The 21681-nt window shown below is 46.7% G+C and overlaps 1 protein-coding gene across 1 annotated transcript in view; it reads right to left on the reverse strand.

Moving 5' to 3' along the window:
* The window catches only part of GRIFIN (galectin-related inter-fiber protein), a 102982-nt gene extending 101374 nt beyond the window's left edge, over window positions 1-1608 (reverse strand). The window contains exon 1 of the mRNA XM_077449148.1: window positions 1567-1608. Coding sequence (XP_077305274.1) covers window positions 1567-1593 — 27 coding nt within the window. The 5' untranslated portion in view covers window positions 1594-1608. The remainder of the gene's footprint in view (window positions 1-1566) is intronic.
* Window positions 1609-21681: the final 20073 nt, after the last annotated feature.

Here is a 21681-nt window from a genome sequence, read left to right on the forward strand (position 1 = left end):
GGCAGACGGTTTGCAGACTTTTACTGTTCTAACATCTGTCCTGCCTGTTATTCAACACACTGGGTCCACCAAACTCTGTGACATTGCTATGTTACACCATAAACTGATTTGTAATTTTGATCAGTCAGTGTAGCAAATCCAATGCAACATACTTAAGGCGGCCATATATGGATTGAAATTCAGCCAGTTCAGGAGAGAATGGCCAAACTGTGATCTACATATGGGCAAGTTGGTTGTACAGACGTAGATCTACCGAGTTACTGAATAAACTGATTCATTTGACATCCCTTCAGTGCGACATAAAATAATATTCCTATTTCCCATCACAAGTCCCATATAAAAATAAGATAGGACTTATCCTAAGTTTTTATGAAAACTTTGCAGAATAAGGCCTTGAAATAGATGTGAGCATTTCACGTGTGAAAGTTGAAATACACACTTAATAATTGATGGTAGATAATCCTACATACATCCCATGTCAACATAGTCAGGACACATACGTGTCATAACCGGGTGTTTGCACTTTTCTAGTGAAAGAAAGTGCGATCACAATCATATCATTTCGCTTTGCAAGTTGATATGAAGTTAAACACATTCAGTGAGAGCATACAATGGAAATATGTACACAATCTTTCACTGCCTGTGCGGCAAACAATGGTATATGAGGAGAGATTTATGTGGGATATATTTACATTTAGGATATATGGCCCATTCTATCCATACTGGTGACACAGTGACTGCCTAATAATTTCCATTGACAAGAAAGATGTATCAATTTATGGGAAAATCTAAGAGTGTTAGCTTTTTCTGTATGGGAAACATGTTCTTTCTGTCAGACGCTAATAAAGCTTTTGTACTGAATTGGGGTCCAGAACAAAATGGAAGTAGGGAGTACATACAGCCACAAGAATTTAACTCTGAGAGGGCTCAGGAGGTCAGGGGACTTAGCAATAACTATTTCTTCTTTATGTGGTCATATTTCAATATGCATGGACCTATCAGCCATAAATTGTAATTATATACAGTGCTGTAATTTTATATCAGTGTTTCTCAACCTTTTTTCAGTTGAGGCACCCTTTAAAATTATGGACTCTCGAGGCACCCTTCCAAATTATGGACAGCTTTTAAGGCTGAAGCTTACTTGGGCACTATGCTGTAGAGTGGAACCATCAAGTTTTTCTACTCCAAGACTGGTTTATATTGCTTCATATCACTCAAGTGCTCACATGTGATTTCTTCTTTTAGCAGTTCATGAATGTCTTATAATAAATGCAGCTTTAATCCTGAACCTTATGTCCCTCTGATTTTCAGGGTTGACATATTTGTGCTTATATATGTGGATGGAATTGCTGATGAAGCTACAGTACATATCCCCTACTACTGGGCATCCTACAGTGAGGGAGTTTAGTCTTTGGTGCCAGATATATCTATCCGTATGATATGGTCATTACCTTGGGTGGCCTAATTTGCTGCAGAATAGGCCAGTCTCTTGGCAGCAAATGTTTTATCTAGCATATAACAATCAATACATTTATGCATGATACAAGAAAATAATCAGAAAAGAACCTCAATTCCATGTATTGTCAATTCCATGTATTGTCAATTCCATGTATTGTCTTGATCAGATACAGCGTGTCCCGACATGGTGACCGAGGAAGAGGTGACTAATGTATGGCAGGATGGCTCATTCTCCTCTAGGACATAGACTCTGATTATCCTTCCATTGTTTCCCTACACTGCTCTGGTTTCCTGGCTTTCTGTCATTGTCTTGCCCCCGGGATGTGTGCTTTCTATAGTGGGGACTTAGGGAGCTTGAATCTTTTTTATAGCTGCTGCAAGAATATGTCTCCATGTGCTTTGGTTTTTCTTTTTGCAATTGTTGGGCTTCGGTATTTTATTACTGCTGTAAAGAAGAGCTATTGAGGAACAGTGCAAGAAGGCACAAACACATGATTGTGTTACATGTACTTTGCCAATAAAAATGTTGTAGAAGGGGTTAAATTGAATAAAAGAATGTAACAGAAAACACTAAAATGTCCTCTTAAGCAGATGGTTATAAAATGCAAAGTGTTTCATTCTCTGAAATATTGATGTGAGAGAAATATTATGGGGAGCCTTAGATTAACATTGATATGTTTTGCATTTTGCATCATCTCATGCTTAAAGTTTGGAGGTATTCATGATATAAGCATGGTATGAATAATCATTCTACAAGGGTACGTCTGACTATTTTACTATCTGACTTTTAGGGTTGGACCCATACCGATACTAGTTGTGGTATCAGCGCAGATATCGAGCATTTGCATGAGTACTTGTACTCGTGCAAATGCTCCAAGTCTTGACCTGATACTTGGGTAGCCTCAGGGATGATCGGTGTGGCGGTGGAGGCGGGGGGGGGGGGGGGGGGAGTTACAAGCACCGATCTCTCTGTATAGCTTTTATGACAGCCGCTTCTCCTCCTCACCCTCCCGTGGATGTCAAGGAGATCGGTGCTATGTCCCCCCCACCACTGAACCGATCACCCCCAGCTATCCCCCTCTGTGCTCCTCGAGTCATCCTCCAGGTCGCAATCCATTTTGTCCTCCGGGTGCCCCTCTGTGTTATCCTCCAGTCCACCCTGCATCCTCCCTGGCTCTCCATGTCCTCCTCCGGTTCCCCTGCATCCTCCCGGCTCTCTGTGTCGTCCTCCAATTCCCCCGTGTCCTCCTCCAGTTCCGCCATGTCCCTGATCTTTCAGGATGGAGCACGGAGGAAGAAGACAGTAAATATGTAATTTACCAGCTAGTTCCTTTTCCAAATGCACATTGTCTGTGATCTCTGACTCTGTCCATTCATAACTGAGCATCATATGTGTGTTTACAATGCTTCAGTTTATGAATGGAGAGGAGCCGCTGTCTCCTCTCCATTCATCTTTAGTGCAGCTGAGGCTACAGAGAAAAGGACTGGGGGATGTGTGTCCTCACTCCCTTTCCATGTCTTAAAGGGGAGATATCAGGGGCCTGTTTAGACCCCTGATATCTCATCAAGCCCCCCCCCCCCCCCCCAAACAGGGCTGATAAATAAAAAAAAAAAAAAAAAAATAAAAAAAAAATAATTAGTAAATATTTCAAAGTTAAACTGTAAAAAAAAAACATTACAAAACACACACACACACACACACACAAAAGAAAGCATTGTGAAAAAAAATAACAAAATATAGAATTGTAAAAAAAATATTAAAAAAATAAATGGTAAAAGATTAAATTGTAAATAAACAAACAAACAAAAAAAACACTGACAGAGTCAATGCCTCATCAGTGCCCATCAGTGCTGCATATTACTGCCACTGTCACATGGCATTAAAAAAACGTATCAGTATCGGAGAGTACATGTAAAAAAGTATCGGTACTTGTACTTATGCCGTGTACACGCAATCAGAATTTTGGTCGGAAAAAGCTCTGATGCTTTTCCCGACAGAATTCTGATGGGATTTCGCTCAAGCTGTCTTGCATACACACGGTCACACCAGATTCCGACCGCCAAGAACGCGATGACGTACAACACGTACAATGAGACTATAAAAAGGAAGTTCAATACCCAGTAGCCGATAGCTTCCATCTCATAGTTGAATCTGAGCATGTTTGAGTTTTTGTGTGTCGGAATTGCATACACATGATAGGAATTTCAGTCCAGTAAGTGGAACAGCTAAATGACTGAGGTCTAATAGTTTGTTCATTATTCAATAAGCCCTTTGCAAACATGTAGCTGCAAATTAAACTGAGAGACACAAAGTGAAGACTGCTCCTTTAGGCAAACCTTTGGCAATGTTAAAGATTTTGAAAGCGTCTCTGAACTGTACATTGACCTCTTCAGATACCAACACATTGCTTAAGTTTTCCTGAACCCTCAAAAATCCAGGACACCAGGAGGATGCTGTGACTTGTTCCTACGCTTCCCTGTTGGCCAATAAATGAAAAGGACAGCCTCAGTGGCCTGGCCCTTGATTAAGTTGTACATGCAGGGCCGTCTTTAAGGCAGGGCAAAAGGGGCAGCTGCCCTGGGCCCTGTCATTGTTGTGGGGCCCAAAGCAGCTGCCTCATACTTGCCAACTATCCCAGTTTACATTCCCTTGTCCCTTGAAGTTTTAGTACTGTGCTGCTGCTGCTAATGCTGCCCAGCTCTGCCCTATAGTTGTGTACAGATGACTCACCTGCAGACCTGTGTTTACATGTAAATACTGGCATTCATATGTAAATAGCAGTGACATGCATATGTAAATAGCTGAGGCCAACTGCACTGATATGTAAATAAAGGCAGCATTTATAGGTATATCATGCCCCCCTGCAGTGAGGAGAAAATGTGCTGTAACCTATAGCAACCAGTGAGCAGTATTACTGTACAGCAATATCTAGCAGCCAATCAACAAGCAGAAATGTGATGTAACCTCTAGAAACGAATCAGTGAGCCTTAAGGAGTGCTGTAACCTCTAGCAACCAGTCAGTAAGCAGTAATGATATGCTGTAACCTCTGGCAACCAATCGCAATCGCTGCCTGATCTGATACAGTAAACTGATTTTAAGTCTAGCTGCTATTTATTATATATATCAGAGAAGGTGGAGAGCGAAATTGCATGGCGGGGGGGGGGGGGGGGGGGGCCCTAAGAACATTTTTGCCCAGGGCCCAATCAATATTAAAGACGGTCCTGTGTACATGCAAGAAATCTCAAAATGGGGTATGCTCTGGAAAGCAACTGAAGCTGTGGGTTGGCATGTTAAAGTCAAATATGATCCGTGGGGACTTATAACCTTTAAACTCATTACAGGTGTGCTTTACCATCTTGCTGTTTATTTGGGTAGGTCATAGTAGTGTAGCATACCTCCCAACATTTTGACATGGGAATGAGGGACACCTACTAGCAAATGTATGTAGGCATAAGACACGCCCACTGCCACACCCCCTTAAAGGAGAATTAACCAAAAAAAAGGTTAATTAAATCCACAAGGGCTTTTTTTTTTTTACCACTACTGTTCCTTTATATTGGCTCTTAAAACTTACAAATGCAGCAATTTAGAAATTGGATGAAAGGTTTAGCACTGGGAAACACTTTTTGAAAGATAAGAAGTGCATTTTATATACAACTATATAGATCAGACCAAAATGAATGACAAACGAGGGGGGGAAGAGGGACAGAGGGACATTGCTCCAAATCAGGGACAGTCCCTCAAAATCAGGGACAGTTGGGAGCTATGGTGTAGTCAGACAGTGTATAAAACTAACACAAGGTAACTTACTGCAAATATAGTTACAGCTCATTAAACTTTGTATAATACTTCAAAGTGGTATTAAACCCAAAAGCATACATTTATTATATTGCAGTTTACCAATTCTTAGCTTTGTTGCATTCATTTTATGTTTTAGACTTTCTTTCTTCTATTTTAATCTGGTGATCCAGCCAGTATCTCTGTTAGAGAACAAGCTCTCCAGAAGAATGTATTTGTTACAGAGATGAGATCAACCACGTAACACTAGCAAGGGTGCTTACAATGATCAGCTTTTAAATATGTCAATTTTTTATCCAAAAAGAAATAAAGTGTTTGCTTTAACTGCCTGTAAATTGCGAGCTGAAGTTTGGCTTCAATTTGCTAGTGGTTCTAACAAACAGGCTGGCAATGATGCTGTTCAGAGGTGTCCCCTGTGCTCGTGCATCCAGAGTAGAGATAGGAGATGGATTACTGCCCAAATCACCAGATGAAGATGGAGGGGGAAAAAAGCCTAAAAAAATAAAAGTGATGCATCCACCACATTTAAGAATCAATAAGCTGCAGTATATAACATTTTTGGATTTGGGTTTAATACTGCTTTAAAATGAATATGTTGGTTCACCTTACTTTGTACGGTGACCCCAGTTCCATAAAGCAGGTACCTTCAAGTGCAGACTTGTATGATCAATTTTTCTTTGGAGTGAGCCAAGGGATCACCAAAGCCAGGATGCTACAAATAATAAAAAAAAACAAATAACTGTCATTGCGACATTACATCCGCCCGAGGAACCAATCCAGGGAACAGAACCAAAACGGCAACTGAGCGGTATCCAGTGGATGCCAGCCGGAGTATTTCCCTTTATACACACATGTTGAACATACCAGGTGCCAGTCTATAGGCACCGGAACATGTGCATGTACCTACATTTGTTTATTGCATTTTATTAAATAAAAAACGTTTTTTCACTGTGGGCTCTTCCCACCCTCTGTGATTTTTCTCCCTACCATTGGAGGAGTATCTGCAGTGTGGCCGGCCATTAAAGACACCATCTAGGGGTTTCTTTCCCCACTAAGAGAAAGTAACCACACTAGAGATAGGTTGTTAACATCTAGGGTGAGTTTACATCCTTTTGGGCCACCTGGTCTGATTACTAAGCAGTGGAGCACCGATCTGTGCATTTGGAATTTGAGCACAAGCACTTTTTTTTCCCAATCGTGGGACTATTTGGATCAGCATTATGTGCATTTAACACTACCCCTCCCCCCAGACTGATAATGCTGCTGCCCAAAGTTGGAGTCCATGCAAATTTTGGGGGACTCTTCAAACACCATGAAGATGGGATCCTGCTGAAATTTTAAACCAGGACCTCATTATATTTATATACAGCCAATATATTACAAAGCATTTAAAAATATACACCCACGCTTTGAATGTGTGATGCCAGGGATGATACATGAATACCTTCTTTCTTTGCAGCAAAATCCTTATTATGATATGATGAAATTACTTTATAAGGAATTATGATAACTTGAGTTGGTTGCAGTTTTTCCCATATATGACTCCCATTGGATGATCTCAGCCCTGGTTAATTTGGCTTGTCCTGTCTAGCCATGAAAGCCACATCATAGCCCTGGATAACGATTATGAGTCTAATCTCATTACTGTAATAAGCAGTTATGGAATTTCCAGGAGACAATTATCTAAATCCAAACCATACTCCATCACTGACCTAAGGAAACACCACCAACACTTTGTGTAAACCAAACTCTATGTTCAACATACTTTTAACTGTGACAATTTTCTGGTAATAAAATGCATCATTCATGTCTGCTTTTTCAGTCTCTTGTTTTAGGCCCCTTTCACACGGGACGGATCAGTAATGATCCGCCCCGTGATGATCCGCTTGCTCAGAGGGGATCACTCCATTTGTCTCCGCTGAGCCAGCGGATAAAAGGGCGGTCCCGGCACACTGTTCCGGGACCGCCCTGTCAGCTCTCCGCTCTCCTCTATGGGGGATCGGATGAACACGGACCGTCTGTCCGTGTTCATCCGATCCGTTCTGCAGACGGATAGAAAAATAGGATTTTCCTCCGTCTGCAGAATCGGACAATAGTGGAGGCGGACAATATCGGGTGACTGCGGATGTTCATCCGCAGACACCCGCTATCCCATAGGGATGCATGTATGTCCGTATTTCATCCGCAAACGGATGGATGAAATACGGACATACTGTCCGCATGTGTGAAAGGGGCCTAATTGTAAACAAAATGGCTGTAGAAAATTCATTATTGCTGCTGATATAGAAGTGATGGTCTAATGGTAATGCTGGTGGCCAAATAATCAATGTGATTTTCCATGGCATATAGTGCTATTCCCATTGGAAGTTTTCACCTCTGTTTCTGTTCCTGTAATAACTGCAAAATATTGGATTTTCCATCACTTTCCCATTTTGGAATGATTATTAAGACAAATAGAGAGAGTGAATTTATGGACAGAGCCGGCAATTAAAGTGGTTGTATACCCCTTTAGCAAATATCTCCTAAACCTGTACGGTTTAGGAGATATTCACCTTGCATGCAACCGCCAACGTCAGTGGTGCATGTGCTCTGAAGGTCCAGTGGGCGCTGCTGGACCTTGCCGGAACGGAGGAGCCACGTCATCACTGGAGCCAAGCCCAAAAGAAACTGGGGAGAAAATGTCAGCTCCTTTGACCAGGATGCGATGCTGACGTAAGGTAAATATTTCATAATGAGCTAGTATGCGGTGCTTACAAGATTATTAGGCCTTTGCCTTACAGATTTTATATATTTTATTTTTCTATGGGTATAAATCCGCTTTAATACATGAAGGTATAAAGCCAGCTTTAGTTTTGATTAGAAGAGGTCAAATTTAATTAGCAACTAGCTTCTTTTATATCTTGAGACTCCTAGCAGAAAGTTCTACCACTGGAGCTCCCAGCACTGTAAAACCCTCATGAACTTTATCTCCTATAGCTGTAGCATTAAAACTCACAACCTTCTTGCTACATTATCAGTAACATAGGTGATGAAAAATCCTACATAAAGAATGAAACCTCCTTATATTATTCAAAGCAGGTGGGTGGAACCAGAAACTCAAGTGTAGTTTACTTTCCAGTGGAGAAAGTCAACCCAATGATGAGTAAAGCCTCACGATCGGACTTGTACAAACTTTCCCTGGACTTTTGTACAAAGGGCGTTGGCCTAAGTTTGTATTGCATACACACGATCAGACTTTTTAGGCAGCAAACACGAATGTAGTGACGCACTGACAACACTTCAAAAGAGGACGTTCAAGTACTCTAGCGTCACCTTTGGTCAACTTCTGTATTGTTGTCTGATCTTTTGCATTGGTTCTGAGCATACGTGTTTGTACTTTGCACAAAAGTCTGATGGTTTTGTGTACACATGATCGGACTTTGCTCCATCGGACTTATGTTGTCAAAAAGTTTGTCCGTTCACACAGCCAACAAAAGTCAGATGAAAACCGAAAAAGTTTGTCTGATGGAGCATACACACGGTCGGATGTTGCTCCAAAACAGCTAATTTGCATGTCTGTTGTCAAAAAGTCTGATCGTGTGAGAGGTTATTAAATCAGAGACAAATTATCCAAAAAGCAAAGTACCCTCTTCATCCAATAAATGCTAAATGCTACGCTAGACCACCAATATCTTCCCCTGGCTATAACAGTGGTTTTAGTTGGACTTTAAAGTGGTTGTAAACCCTTACAACACACTTTGACCTACAGGTAAGCCTAGATTAAGGCTTACCTGTAGGTCCAAGAAATATCTCCTAAATATCTCCTAAACCTACGCGGTTTAGGAGATATTTGCCGAAAGACAGGCACCGCTGTCTACGGCGCATGCGCCATAGACAGCGGCGCGCAGTCGCACTGAGCGCGGCACCGTCAACGGCTCCCGTGCACATGCACGGGAGTGACGTCATCGCGGCTTCACCGAATGACAGCGGCGGAGCTGCGAGACCCCCCGAGAAGATGGATGCGCCGGACTACAGGGGACAGTGGTGACATCGCTGGCTCCTGTGTCAGGTGAGTGACACATAATAGACTACTATGCAATGCATAGTAGTCCATTATGCTTTACCTTTGCAGGGAATGAAAGAGGAAGTAAACTCATCAGGGTTTACTTCCTCTTTAAAAAGTAATTCAGTACTGCAACAGTTAAAATTAATTTACTGGAGAAGCTTATAATTATTCAATCCCTATTTTTATTACATGTACAGCTTGTCTGGGTACAGGAACTCTGCAAATTGCCCTATGTACAATTAATAATTGTTATCTGATTCTTGGAATGTAGTAAATTACTACAGGAATTTCGGTCCAGATTGCTGGCCGTTACAGTCATAAGTATGACATTCAAAAGGCCAATTAGAAGTCACTGTTTGTGTAGAAAATGTTCTGATCTCTACAGTTTTAAAATAACACAAATATGTCATAGCTGACTGCTGAGTCTTTTTATAACCCAAATGACCATGTACCGTATGTTCTACAGGAGAACATACACTAACAATATCCTAAAAATAGAGGCATGAAGTTTTTTTTATGTTACACAATCCCAACTTAAGTAGAAGTATATTGCCATTAAAAGGTTTGTAAATCCTCGCATCCTATGCATTAAGGTGAAAAAACTTCTGACAGTGACCGCCCCCCCCCCTTTTACTTACCTGACCCCCTTGTTCCTTCGGCGGAGATGCACTGGACCTCTCTGCCCAGGGTTCTTGGCTCCTGATTGGATGGATTGATAGCAGCGCAGCCATTGGCTCCCGCTGCTGTCAATCAAATCCAATGATGTGGGTGCCGGAGATCGGGCCGAGTCCTACATTCTTTGTCTATGCACACAAATGCTGGACTCAGGAGCGTGCCCGCAAGGTAACCCTCCAGGAGAGCTCTTCTCCTAGGGGGTTATACGATGTGGGGAGGAGCTGATAGTGTCATCGGGGACCCCAGAAGAGGATGATCGGGGGCCACTCTGTGCAAAACTAACTGCACAGTGGAGGTAAGTATGACATGTTTGTTATTAACCACTTCCCGACCAGCGCACGACGATGTACGTCGACAGAATGGCACGGGCAGGCATATTGGCGTACAGGTACGTCCAATATTCGATGCCACCCTGCCATCGGGAGCGCGCCGGCGGCGGCACGCTCCCGCTCTGGTCGGGACCCCCGTGAGTCCGGTCGCGGGACCCGCAGACTCGATCACCGCGGGCATCCCCGCGATCGTCTCACGGAGCGGCCGAATGGAGGAAATGCTGTATAAACAACCTTTCTCCATTCTGCCTAGCAACTAGTGACGCTGATCTCTGCTCCATGTGATTGGAGCAGAGATCAGTGTTCACTAAATTAAAGCCCAACCCCCCCACAGTTAGTAACATACCCCTAGGAACACTTAACCCCTACACTGCCACCCACTGGTTAACCCTTTCACTGCCAGTGTCATTTACACAGGAATCACTGCATTTATATAGCAGTGATTACTGTATAAATGACAATGGTCCCAAAAATGTGTCAAAAATGTCCAAAGGGTCCCCCACAATGTCGCTGTCACAATAAAAATCGCAGATCGCCGCCATTACTAGTGAAAAAATAAATAATAATAAAATTATTAATAAAAATGCTATAAAACTATCCCTATTTTGTAAACGCTATAACTTTTGCGCAAACCAATCAATAATCGCTTATTGTGATTTTTTTTACCAAAAATATGTAGAAGAATACGTATCGGCCTAAACTGAGGGAAAAAAATGTTTTTTTATATATTTTTGGGGGATATTTATTATAACAAAAAGTAAAAAATAATGCGTTTTTTTCAAAATTGTCGCTCTATTTTTGTTTATAGCGCAAAAAATAAAAATCGCAGAGGTGATCAAATACCGCCAAAAGAAAGCTCTATTTGTGGGAAAAAAAGGACGTCAATTTTGTTTGGGAGCCACGTTGCACGACCGCGCAATTGTCAGTTAAAACGACGCAGTGCCGAATCGCAAAAAGTGGTCTGGTCTTTGACCAGCAAAATGGTCCGGTCTGCAAGTGGTTAAAAAAAAAAAAAACAAAAACAAAGCTTTACAATCACTTTAAAGTGTTACTAAACCCAGGGCCCTGCATTCACTATATTTGGTCTCCCATAGTACACAGAACATGGAGATGCAATTATTTTAGTAAATATAAACTGCTAAATACCTTTTCTGATCAGCAGAATATAGAAGTCTTGTGACTTCTATCAGAGTCTGGTTAAAGCTTGTAGGAGGAGTTTTAATTCTACTCGGATTGTCCTATGATCTGCAGGACCCCTGACCCTTTGCCTGGACAGTGCTGATTGGCACTGTGCTGATCACATGTACCCTCGCAAGCAAAAAACAACAACTCCTTAGCAATGTCAATGTCTGTCTTCTCAGAATATGGATTGGGGACAGTGGAAGAAGGAGAGGAGACAGGATCAAACAGCCTTTTTACACAATGGGGAAGATTAACTCTTTAGATTCTACAGTGAGTATAACAAGCATGCTTTACTGCATATACAGACTGTTTTTTTTGTTGTGGGTTTAGTAATACTTTAAAGTGGTTGTAAACACTTACAACACACTTTGACCTACAGGTAAGCTTAGATTAAGGCTTACCTGTAGGTCCAAGAAATATCTCCTAAACCTACACTGTTTAGGAGATATTTGCCAAAAGACAGGCACCGCTGTCTATGGTGCATGCGCCGTAGACAGCGGCGCGCAGGTGCACTGAGCGTGGCACCGTCAACGGCGAATATGCCACCCGTGGCGGCTCCCGTGCGCATGCGCGGGAGTGACGTCATTGCGGCTTCGCTGAATGACAGCGGCGGAGCAGCGAGACCCACCGAGAAGATGGATGCGCCAGACTACAGGGGACAGAGGTGACTTCGCTGGCTCCTGTGTCAGGTAAGTGACACATAATGCACTACTATGCGATGCATAGTAGTGCATTATGCTTTACCTTTGCAGGGAATGAAAGAGGAAGTAAACTCATCAGGGTTTACTTCCTCTTTAAGCTTCTTGATCTGTATTATTATCCTGGGTAAGTGACTCAGAAAGCATTGAAGAAAGACAGAGATTCAGGATGGCAGCTAGTATTTTCAAACTTTTACAAATGCAAAAACAAAAATGTAATATATTGCAGCTTACTGTTCATAGATGTGGTGGTTGCATTCATTTTCCTTTTTAGGCTTTTTCACATTTTTTTCACCAATTTATTCCATCAGTAACCTGACCAGGCTGTCTAGCAAAAATTCCAATTAAAGAGTTCAGACAAACCATTTAACATGGAGAGGTATGCATACAGCTTTGAATAATTTATATAAAACTTGTATCCCAATAGGAAAAACATGTTTCTGTACCTGCTTAGAAAGTGATAGCTGTATGTAGTTAGGCTTTTATTTGTTTGTTACACAAGTAAAGCTAATTTAAATCTCCTAGTCCATTCAACATTACCTTTCCACAGGCTGACAATGCCATTGTCCGAGGGTGGCTAAAATCCTCCTCCAATATAGGAAAATATATATATATATATATTAAAAAAAAATGAAAGAAAATAAAATTCAGTCACCACATCTAATGTTAGGTAATATGCAATATATTACTTTTTTTTCTGTTTAAATACTCTTGAAGCTCATCAAAGGCAGCACACATGTATATCTTTGAATATGGGTTTCTTTTAAAGAGACAGGAAATGTTGGAGTCGTATTTCTCCAGTCTGACCCCACAGCACCCCCTCCCCGGCCCTCCCCGGCCCCGACATTACTGCTGCTCCAGGCAGCAGCCGGGGAAGCCAGATGACAACATTACTTACAATCTGTAAGGCAGAATGGGAGAATGGGATTAGGTTGAAAATACAGAGGCTAAACCTCTAGATGCCACAAAGAATATAGGCATAAAATCGCTCGACTAGTGTATGCTCGGCTAATGAGACTGGTAGATCCTCTTGCCAACCAATGGAGGCATCATGGCAAAACACCTAAAGCATATTTTGATGTCAGCATCTGCAGAATAGAAGTGATTCCTGGATAAAAATGTAAAACATGAGGTGGTTATAGTGTAGTTTGTTTGCAGCTCCAGAAGCTGATGCCATCTCGCTCTGCACTATACAGTCTCTATACAGTACAGTACATATGGCTATTGTCTCAAATAATACACTCTAATTTCTATTTTAAGACAAAGCCTGCCCCATTTATATTGCTATATAACCTACTGTAGGTGCTTACATACGAGGTACATAGGATGTTGTCTCTCAGATACATTCCAATTTTTCTTGTCTCTTTTATTTGCTGCCTATTAAAATACTTGTGTACTTTCCTTATACTAACCAATCTCCACCAAACACATTCCTGAAATCTATATTTTAAATATTTGGGGAATAATTGGGGATACAGAAATGAGGGGGGTTCCAGGAATGTAGGATTTTGGTTTTGGCGTGTCTTCACATACTCTGTTTTGACATTGTATTACATTTTTAAGACAATGCAGTGTGGTACTGCAAAAACACAAACTCAAAACTATATTATTAAAATGTGCTGTCAATTTGTAGGAGGTTGGGGGCTTTAGCTTTATTTTTTTTTTAAATAGTACATAAACTATAGTTTTTAAATCGGTTTTGGCTGCTACCTCCACCATTCCAGACAAGCCTATTAGCACTTGATTTAAAAATCGGATGTTGCAGCCGAAACTACCTAAAAAAGTTAAAATTAATCAGCTTGGGGTGCTGCTGTATTGAAGCCAAGGTAAATGCAGAGTCACTGCAAGTGCACTGTCCGGTAACACCACATACAGCTGAAAGGCATCTTCAAAACATGTTTGGTGTGTTTCCCACGTGGCCCTCAAAGTCGTATTAAAATGACTCTCTCCATGCTTAACATTTATTTTAAACATTTTTGCTTTGTTAAAAGTCCCCCGTGGCAGTGCCCAGATTTCCATGCCATTTTTGTTGTCAATAGCTTGCCTATTAGCCTTGAAAATGGCCAGAATTAGGCATCAGGATTTACCCATATATATTTCAATGTGATTCACTAACTTTGGGTTTCAAAATCAAACAAGTCAGATTCGCCCATCTCTAATGCTGAGGATATTATTCTGTAATTTTCTGCTTGTTTTGTTGTGGTTGTGATAAATTATGTTTTGTGATTAATATTATTTTGTGTTTTATTGTGGATGACAAGCTATTATTATGGGCATTCAGTTTCATATGGTGGTTGCTAACTCAGAGACTTGTGGTCATTCATGCAATATAACTTGCTAGCATGACCAGGGTAGTCTAAAGGTCCCCAATATTACCTGTTACCCATTCCACTCCAACCTTCACCCCCATGTTCCACCCATAATTAAGAGACCACACCTTGCTTTGGAGTAAAATGGCCATAACAGCCTTTATTACAATACTCAAAATACTCCAACCAAAATATATAAATATATATCTCCATATAAATATATAACCAAAACAATGTACAATATAAAAATATACTTATAACCATATACATATAACCAATAACACACATCTGGTAAACGAATAGCATATAGCTAACATGCCCGGTCTGGTGATCTCTGACGGTAACCCATAACTTTTACCAACCCAACAAGTCACTGCGGTACCCACTTCCCACTTCTCCAGGCCTCCAACTGTGACCGCTCGGAGACAACCTCCGCAGTGACAACCATACCGGTATTCCCTCCAACGTTCAGGAATACACCGGAGGGACCCATCTTAGCAATGGGCCCCCCACCCCATATCAGATGACTTCTGATTTTTACCACCAACCGTCAAAGACCACCAGACACACACCGCCAACGTCCAACTCCGACCGTACCGCTGTCATGACATCCGAGCAACGACACCTGAAAGAAAAAACACAACAACAACACCAAACACCTCAAATGCATAAAAGTAGGGCGGGAGGGTGGGAAAAACTGCCTCCTCTCTCTGTCTCCTCCGTCGGACTGATCTCGGCTCCACCCCCTCCACCCTTTATATGGCTCCGCCCCCCTTCCGTCCCACAGAACGCTCACCAGCTCCCCCCCCTCGGCCTCTGCCTCACCTCTCACTTAACCCCTTACTGTCCCTTATCCATCCCTGTCATGCCCGGCCCTCCATTACTTGCCTTGCAGTCCATGCACTCCGGGCCTCACTTGACCAGGGTAGTCTAAAGGTCCCCAATATTACCTGTTACCCATTCCACTCCAACCTTCACCCCCATGTTCCACCCATAATTAAGAGACCACACCTTGCTTTGGAGTAAAATGGCCATAACAGCCTTTATTACAATACTCAAAATACTCCAACCAAAATATATAAATATATATCTCCATATAAATATATAACCAAAACAATGTACAATATAAAAATATACTTATAACCATATACATATAACCAATAACACACATCTGGTAAACGAATAGCATATAGCTAACATGCCCGGTCTGGTGATCTCTGACGGTAACCCATAACTTTTACCAACCCAACAAGTCACTGCGGTACCCACTTCCCACTTCTCCAGGCCTCCAGCTGTGACCGCTCGGAGACAACCTCCGCAGTGACAACCATACCGGTATTCCCTCCAACGTTCAGGAATACACCGGAGGGACCCATCTTAGCAATGGGCCCCCCACCCCATATCAGATGACTTCTGATTTTTACCACCAACCGTCAAAGACCACCAGACACACACCGCCACAGCCCAAAAGGGTGACCCCCCTTACCCTTGCGGGCCACCCCACACCCGCAAAGCCCGTCGGATACCCTCCTGCAAACCCAGGGACCGCAAATCAATCCCCACATCGGACAAGTGCACCCCATCCCGCCTCAGGTACATGCCCACATTGCATTCCAATTCCCGGTGGCGAACCACAATCCCGCCCTGTTTGGCCACGAACCGCCCCACAACTTTGTTAACCCTAATGCGGGTCTGCTGAATGCTCGCCACCGAACGAGCCCAACGACAGGTCGTCCGCGCCACGATGTCCGACCACACCAGCACCGTATCCGGAAAACGGAAGCGCAGCCGCAGGAAGTCAGACTTGATGTCTGCCAGCAAATCCCTAACCTTCCGGACCCCCAGGTCATTCCCCCCCGCGTGAATCACCAGCACCGCCGGGGGACCCCCCCCGAGACACATGTCTCTCAACCTCCTCCACCAAACCACCCCAGCGCATCCCAGGGACCCCCAACCAACGTAAACACGCCTCCCCCCTAGAGATCCCAAGTTGCCTGCCCTCCGGTCGCTGATCTCCTCTCCTGGCCCCCCAACACACATAGGAGTGGCCCATGATCCAGACGAGGCGAGCCGGACCTCCATCTGAAAGAAAAACCAACAGTGTAAAAAGCATCCCCACCCAAGGACAGCGCAGCCACAGCTAAAAGGACAACCACCTCAACCACCCCCAAACAACCCACAAAGGAAAATCCCAAGGGAGGGACACGAAGGCAACAAGCAGAACACACCCCACATAGCGCAGCTGCGATTGTAACCGTGAAACATTGAGTTATATATTTTTTTTTTTTTTTTTTTTTAATCAAAGCAATACCAAGTGCGGCCGAACATAAGAACGGAAACGCACCCACCTCCCAATCCTGCGGACCGCCGCCTCGTCCAGACCGCACCGGGCCGCCTCCGTGGCCACCCCGACCCGGAACGAATGGGACGCAAATCCTCTCCCATCCAAACCCACTGCCCGCAAACACTTACGGAAAACCGAAACAAACTGGTATCTTGACAAAAAGGACCCCTCCGCGTGACACAGGAAAGGACCCTCCACCCCACAACGGACAGCGCGAAAATCCCGCACCGCCGCCACCGGGCACACCCCGGATCCCGACAAAGCAAACAGCGACACCAGAACCCCTCTGCCCAGCTGATCCGTTTTGGACCTACGCAGCCAGAGTCCAACCCTCTCCGCACCCAAGCGAACCTCCCCATCCAACAAACCCCCAGCCACGCGCTTGGACGGACTAACCAACTCCCCAATCCGAAAAGCCCCATAGAACGCCAAGGAAAAAGCCGCCCGAAACAGCCGTACCTCATATTCCGAAGAACATACCAACCCCAACTGAGCACAGATCGCCTGCAAGGTAGCAAACGTAACCGGCCTCCGCGAATCCTTTGTCCTGCAGTGCCTGTGATAACCCTTCAACGCCTGACGTACCCAAAAATCCTTAGTCCAGTCTTCCACCCGCAACAGCTTAAACAAAAACGCCAAACCCGCCAACTTCCGACCAATCGCCGACACCGACGCCCCACCTTCCATATTCCGGGCCACAAAATAGATCACCAACAACCGCCAATCGGAGCCCCGATCGACCACCCCCGCCTCCCGAACCAGCCCCGACCATTCAGACCAAACCTTGGAATAGGCCAACCAGGTGGGCCCACTCACTGACTGCCGAATTCATCCGGCGGCGACTCCAATGGCAGCCTCCAAATCCACTCCGGGCAAGGGGCCCCGTCCGCTTCCGCGCCCGGCGCCAGCTCCTGGAACCCGTCCCACTGAAAACGAGACAGGGAGTCAGCCAACTCGTTTTCCACGCCCGGTATGTGGACAGCGTAAACAAAGACATTCAGCCGCAAACAACGCAGGACTAACTGCCGCATCAACCGTATAACCAGAGGGGAAGAAGCCGACACTCGGCTCACCACCTGCACCACCCCCATGTTGTCGCAATTAATGCGCAACTTCAGATTCCGACACTCCTCCCCCCACAGCTCCATTGCCAACACGATCGGAAAAAGTTCCAACAGGACCAGGTTGCCCAGGAACCCCGCCGCACGCCATGCCTCCGGCCAAGGCTCCGCGCTCCATCTGCCCTTAAAAAACGCCCCGTAACCCGAGGAACCCGCAGCGTCCGTAACCAGATCCAAGTCAAAATTACTGACAGGGCCCGCCATCCACATGGCCCTGCCATTGTAAGAAGCCAGAAACTCGTGCCAGACCCGTAGATCCGCACGGTGCTCACTCCCCAGCTGCACGAAGTGAGTGGGAACGCTGATACCCGCCGTCGCCGCCGCCGACAGCCGCCGGCAAAAGATCCGCCCCATGGGGATGATTCTGCAAGCGAAATTCAGTTTACCCAAAAGCGACTGTAAGGTCCGCAACTGAACCTTACGTCGACCCTGAATCTCCCGAATCTCCCGCTGCAAATCCAACAGCTTGGCCTCTGGCAGCCGGCACTCCATAGCCTGGGAATCGATCCCGATCCCCAGGAAACTCAGCTCAGACGTCGGACCCTCCGTCTTATCAGCCACCAGAGAAACCCCAAACCTGCCTGCGATGTGCTGCAACGTGGACAACAAAATCGCACACACAGCGGAGGCAGGGGGGCCCACACAGAGAAAGTCATCCAAATAATGAATGACCGACTCCAGACCCGCAGCATCCCGCACCACCCATTCCAAAAAGGAGCTAAACGTCTCGAAATATGCACAGGAAATCGAGCAACCCATCGGCAGGCACATGTCGACAAAATACTCGTCGCGCCAGCAGCACCCCAACAGCCGAAAGCTGTCAGGATGAACCGGAAGCAGCCGAAAAGCCGACTCCACATCGGCTTTGGCCATCAGTGCCCCACGCCCATACCGCCGTACCCACCGAACCGCGGCGTCAAACGACGTGTAAGAAACAGTGCACACCTCAGGGTCGATGAAATCATTCACCGAGCCCCCTTTAGGAAAGGACAGGTGATGAATGAGCCAAAACTTCCCAGGCTCCTTCTTGGGGACCACCCCCAACGGGGAAACCACCAAGTCGGGCCACGGCCTAACCGCAAACGGCCCCCCCATGCGCCCCAGCGCCACCTCCTTCCGCAGCTTCTCGTCCACCACCCCCGGACGCTCCAACGCTGACTTCAAATTTTTAGCGACCCGCGGCACCCCCGGCAACGAGCACGGAATCGGAAAGCCATCCCGAAACCCCGCCTCCAGCAACCGAGCCGCCGCCCTATCCGGATATCTACTTAGAAAAGGGAGCATCCTTGCCAGCATCACCGGCGTCCTCCCTCTTCTGAGCGGCATCCCCGGCCCGCTTCCCCTTTCGGAAGCAGCGGGACAACATGTGGGCCCCGCCGCAACCGGAACACTCATGCTTAAACTTGCACGTGCCCCAGAACTTGCAGGCTCCCTCATTGTATTGCCAGCAAACCCCCCACTTCTTTCGGGCCGACGGGTCCCGAGGTAGGCGCACTCCCGGCCCCCCCCTGAAGAAACTGAGGCGCCGCCCTCGCCGAAGACATCAGCCGCATCCAGAGGCTGATGTCCTTGTGGTCCCAGCGCAATTCCGGCCGCACCGCCTTACGCTGCCGAAACTGCTCATCGTACCGGAGCCACGCCACCCCCCCATACACCCGATGGGCCTCGCCAATCGCATCCATGTAACAGAAAAGCGCAGAGCAATGCTCGGGGCTCTTCTCACCTATGACGCTCGCCAAGATGGCAAACGCCTGAAGCCAATTTGAGAAAGTTCAGCCGATACCGCCGCTTTTCCTCATCCTCCTTCTTAGAATCATCGGGCTTGACCCTATCCAAGTTGAACTTCTCCAAAGGGAGAAGCGAGAAAATCTCCACAAACTCCCCCTTCCAGAGCTTGTCCCGGACCTCCCGTTTCAAATGGGCCCCCAGCGGGCCCTCGAAACACACGTAAACCTCGCACCGCGCCGCGTCAGCCAACCGCACCATGTCCGCCCGCACAACCGCATCTTTTTTACCCTCGTCAGCAACCGCAGCCACCACCCCCTCCACTGCCGGTGCAGGCACCACAGGAGCCACCGAGGAAGCAGCCCCGGCGGCCCCCAGGGCCGCCCCCAGCTCACCCGCCAGGGGAGCCACCCACGGGGCCACAGGCGGCGCGGCCTGTCCCCGGTCGAAGCGACCCACCAACGCCCGCAACCCCCCCATTAGATCCCGCAACACCCCGGCAGGTTCCCCCCCGGTACCCCCACCGCCGAGACGCCCCCCCCTGGTTCCCCCCCACAGGCGTCACTGGCCGCCCCATGCCCGCCTGCACCACTCCCAGCAAACCCTGCAATGCATGCGACACGGACAACGCATCAGGGGACTCACCTGGCGGCCCAGGGACGCTCCTCATGGCCGGACCGGCGACAGCACCACTTGGACCAGGCAGTTCGTCATCATCCGAGACCTCCCCTTCTGACCGATCATCCGGACCCCAGGTAGGCGGGGGTGTAAGCCCCCCGGGGGAAGAGACCCCGGAGGCCGACGTCGCAGCCCGCAGGGGTGCAGCCACGCTCCCGGCTGATCCCTCCTCGGCAGCCTGGTGATGAGAACCAGCCCTGCAAGCCCCTGGAATGGCAGACCCCCGGGCGCTCACCGATCCACGCCGTGTAGAGCAACCCGCAGGCGATCCTCGAACCTGCACAGGCCGGACGACATCCCCCCTGTTCGGAGCCCCCGGGTCCCCAGCAGAGCCATCCCGAGCCGCCCTTACCCCTACAGCATAGCGTCCAGCAGCAGACTCCACACCGCCCCCCCCTTCAGGCAAGATGGCCGCCCGCTGTCCGCGTGACCCACCCACCCCTCCCCCCCCCGGGGCCGCGGCGTGAGGACCGCTCAGCACCCCCCAAAGTCCCCTGTGTCCGCTTCGCGGGAGGAAGCGAACGATCCTCCCCAGGGCTGCGCACAACACGAGGTGGCCGAGGGTCAGGCCCAGGAGAAAAACGCGCCGGAGGCCGAGACCTCCACGCGCGTGGTAGCAGCTCACCCCTCCGAACGTCCGCTCCGGCCGACCCCGCCAGTCCTCCGAGGTGATCCCGAAGCCAGTCCGGTCCCCGCTCCTCCGCCTGACGCCGCAGCTCCGCCAGCAGTCGATCCACTTCGGCCATCTTCAGAGGAGTAGCGAAAAAACTGCCTCCTCTCTCTGTCTCCTCCGTCGGACTGATCTCGGCTCCACCCCCTCCACCCTTTATATGGCTCCGCCCCCCTTCCGTCCCACAGAACGCTCACCAGCTCCCCCCCCTCGGCCTCTGCCTCACCTCTCACTTAACCCCTTACTGTCCCTTATCCATCCCTGTCATGCCCAGCCCTCCATTACTTGCCTTGCAGTCCATGCACTCCGGGCCTCACTTTAATTGGGTAATATATTGTACAATATCTGTACTCCTTCTCTGTTTAAAATAATAAAGTATAATAAAAAAAACACACTTACTGTTTGCTCTCTGCTTCTGAGAACATGACCCAGAAAACAAAAAGGGCATGGCATGTGAAATCACCTGCCAATCTAGATATTTAAAGTGTTACTGACCCACAACAGTATAATCAGTCTGTATATGCAGTAAAGCTTGCTTGTTATACTCACGGTGGAACCTAAGGGATTAATCCTGCACATTGTGTAAAAAGGCTCTTTCTTCTGATCCTCCCCTTCTTTTACTGTCCCCAACCTGTCTGCTGATAGAT

This window comes from Lithobates pipiens, unplaced genomic scaffold (assembly GCF_037356315.1).
Source record: "Lithobates pipiens isolate NorthernLeopardFrog02 unplaced genomic scaffold, aLitPip1_a1.2 Scaffold_22, whole genome shotgun sequence".
NCBI lineage: Eukaryota > Metazoa > Chordata > Amphibia > Anura > Ranidae > Lithobates > Lithobates pipiens.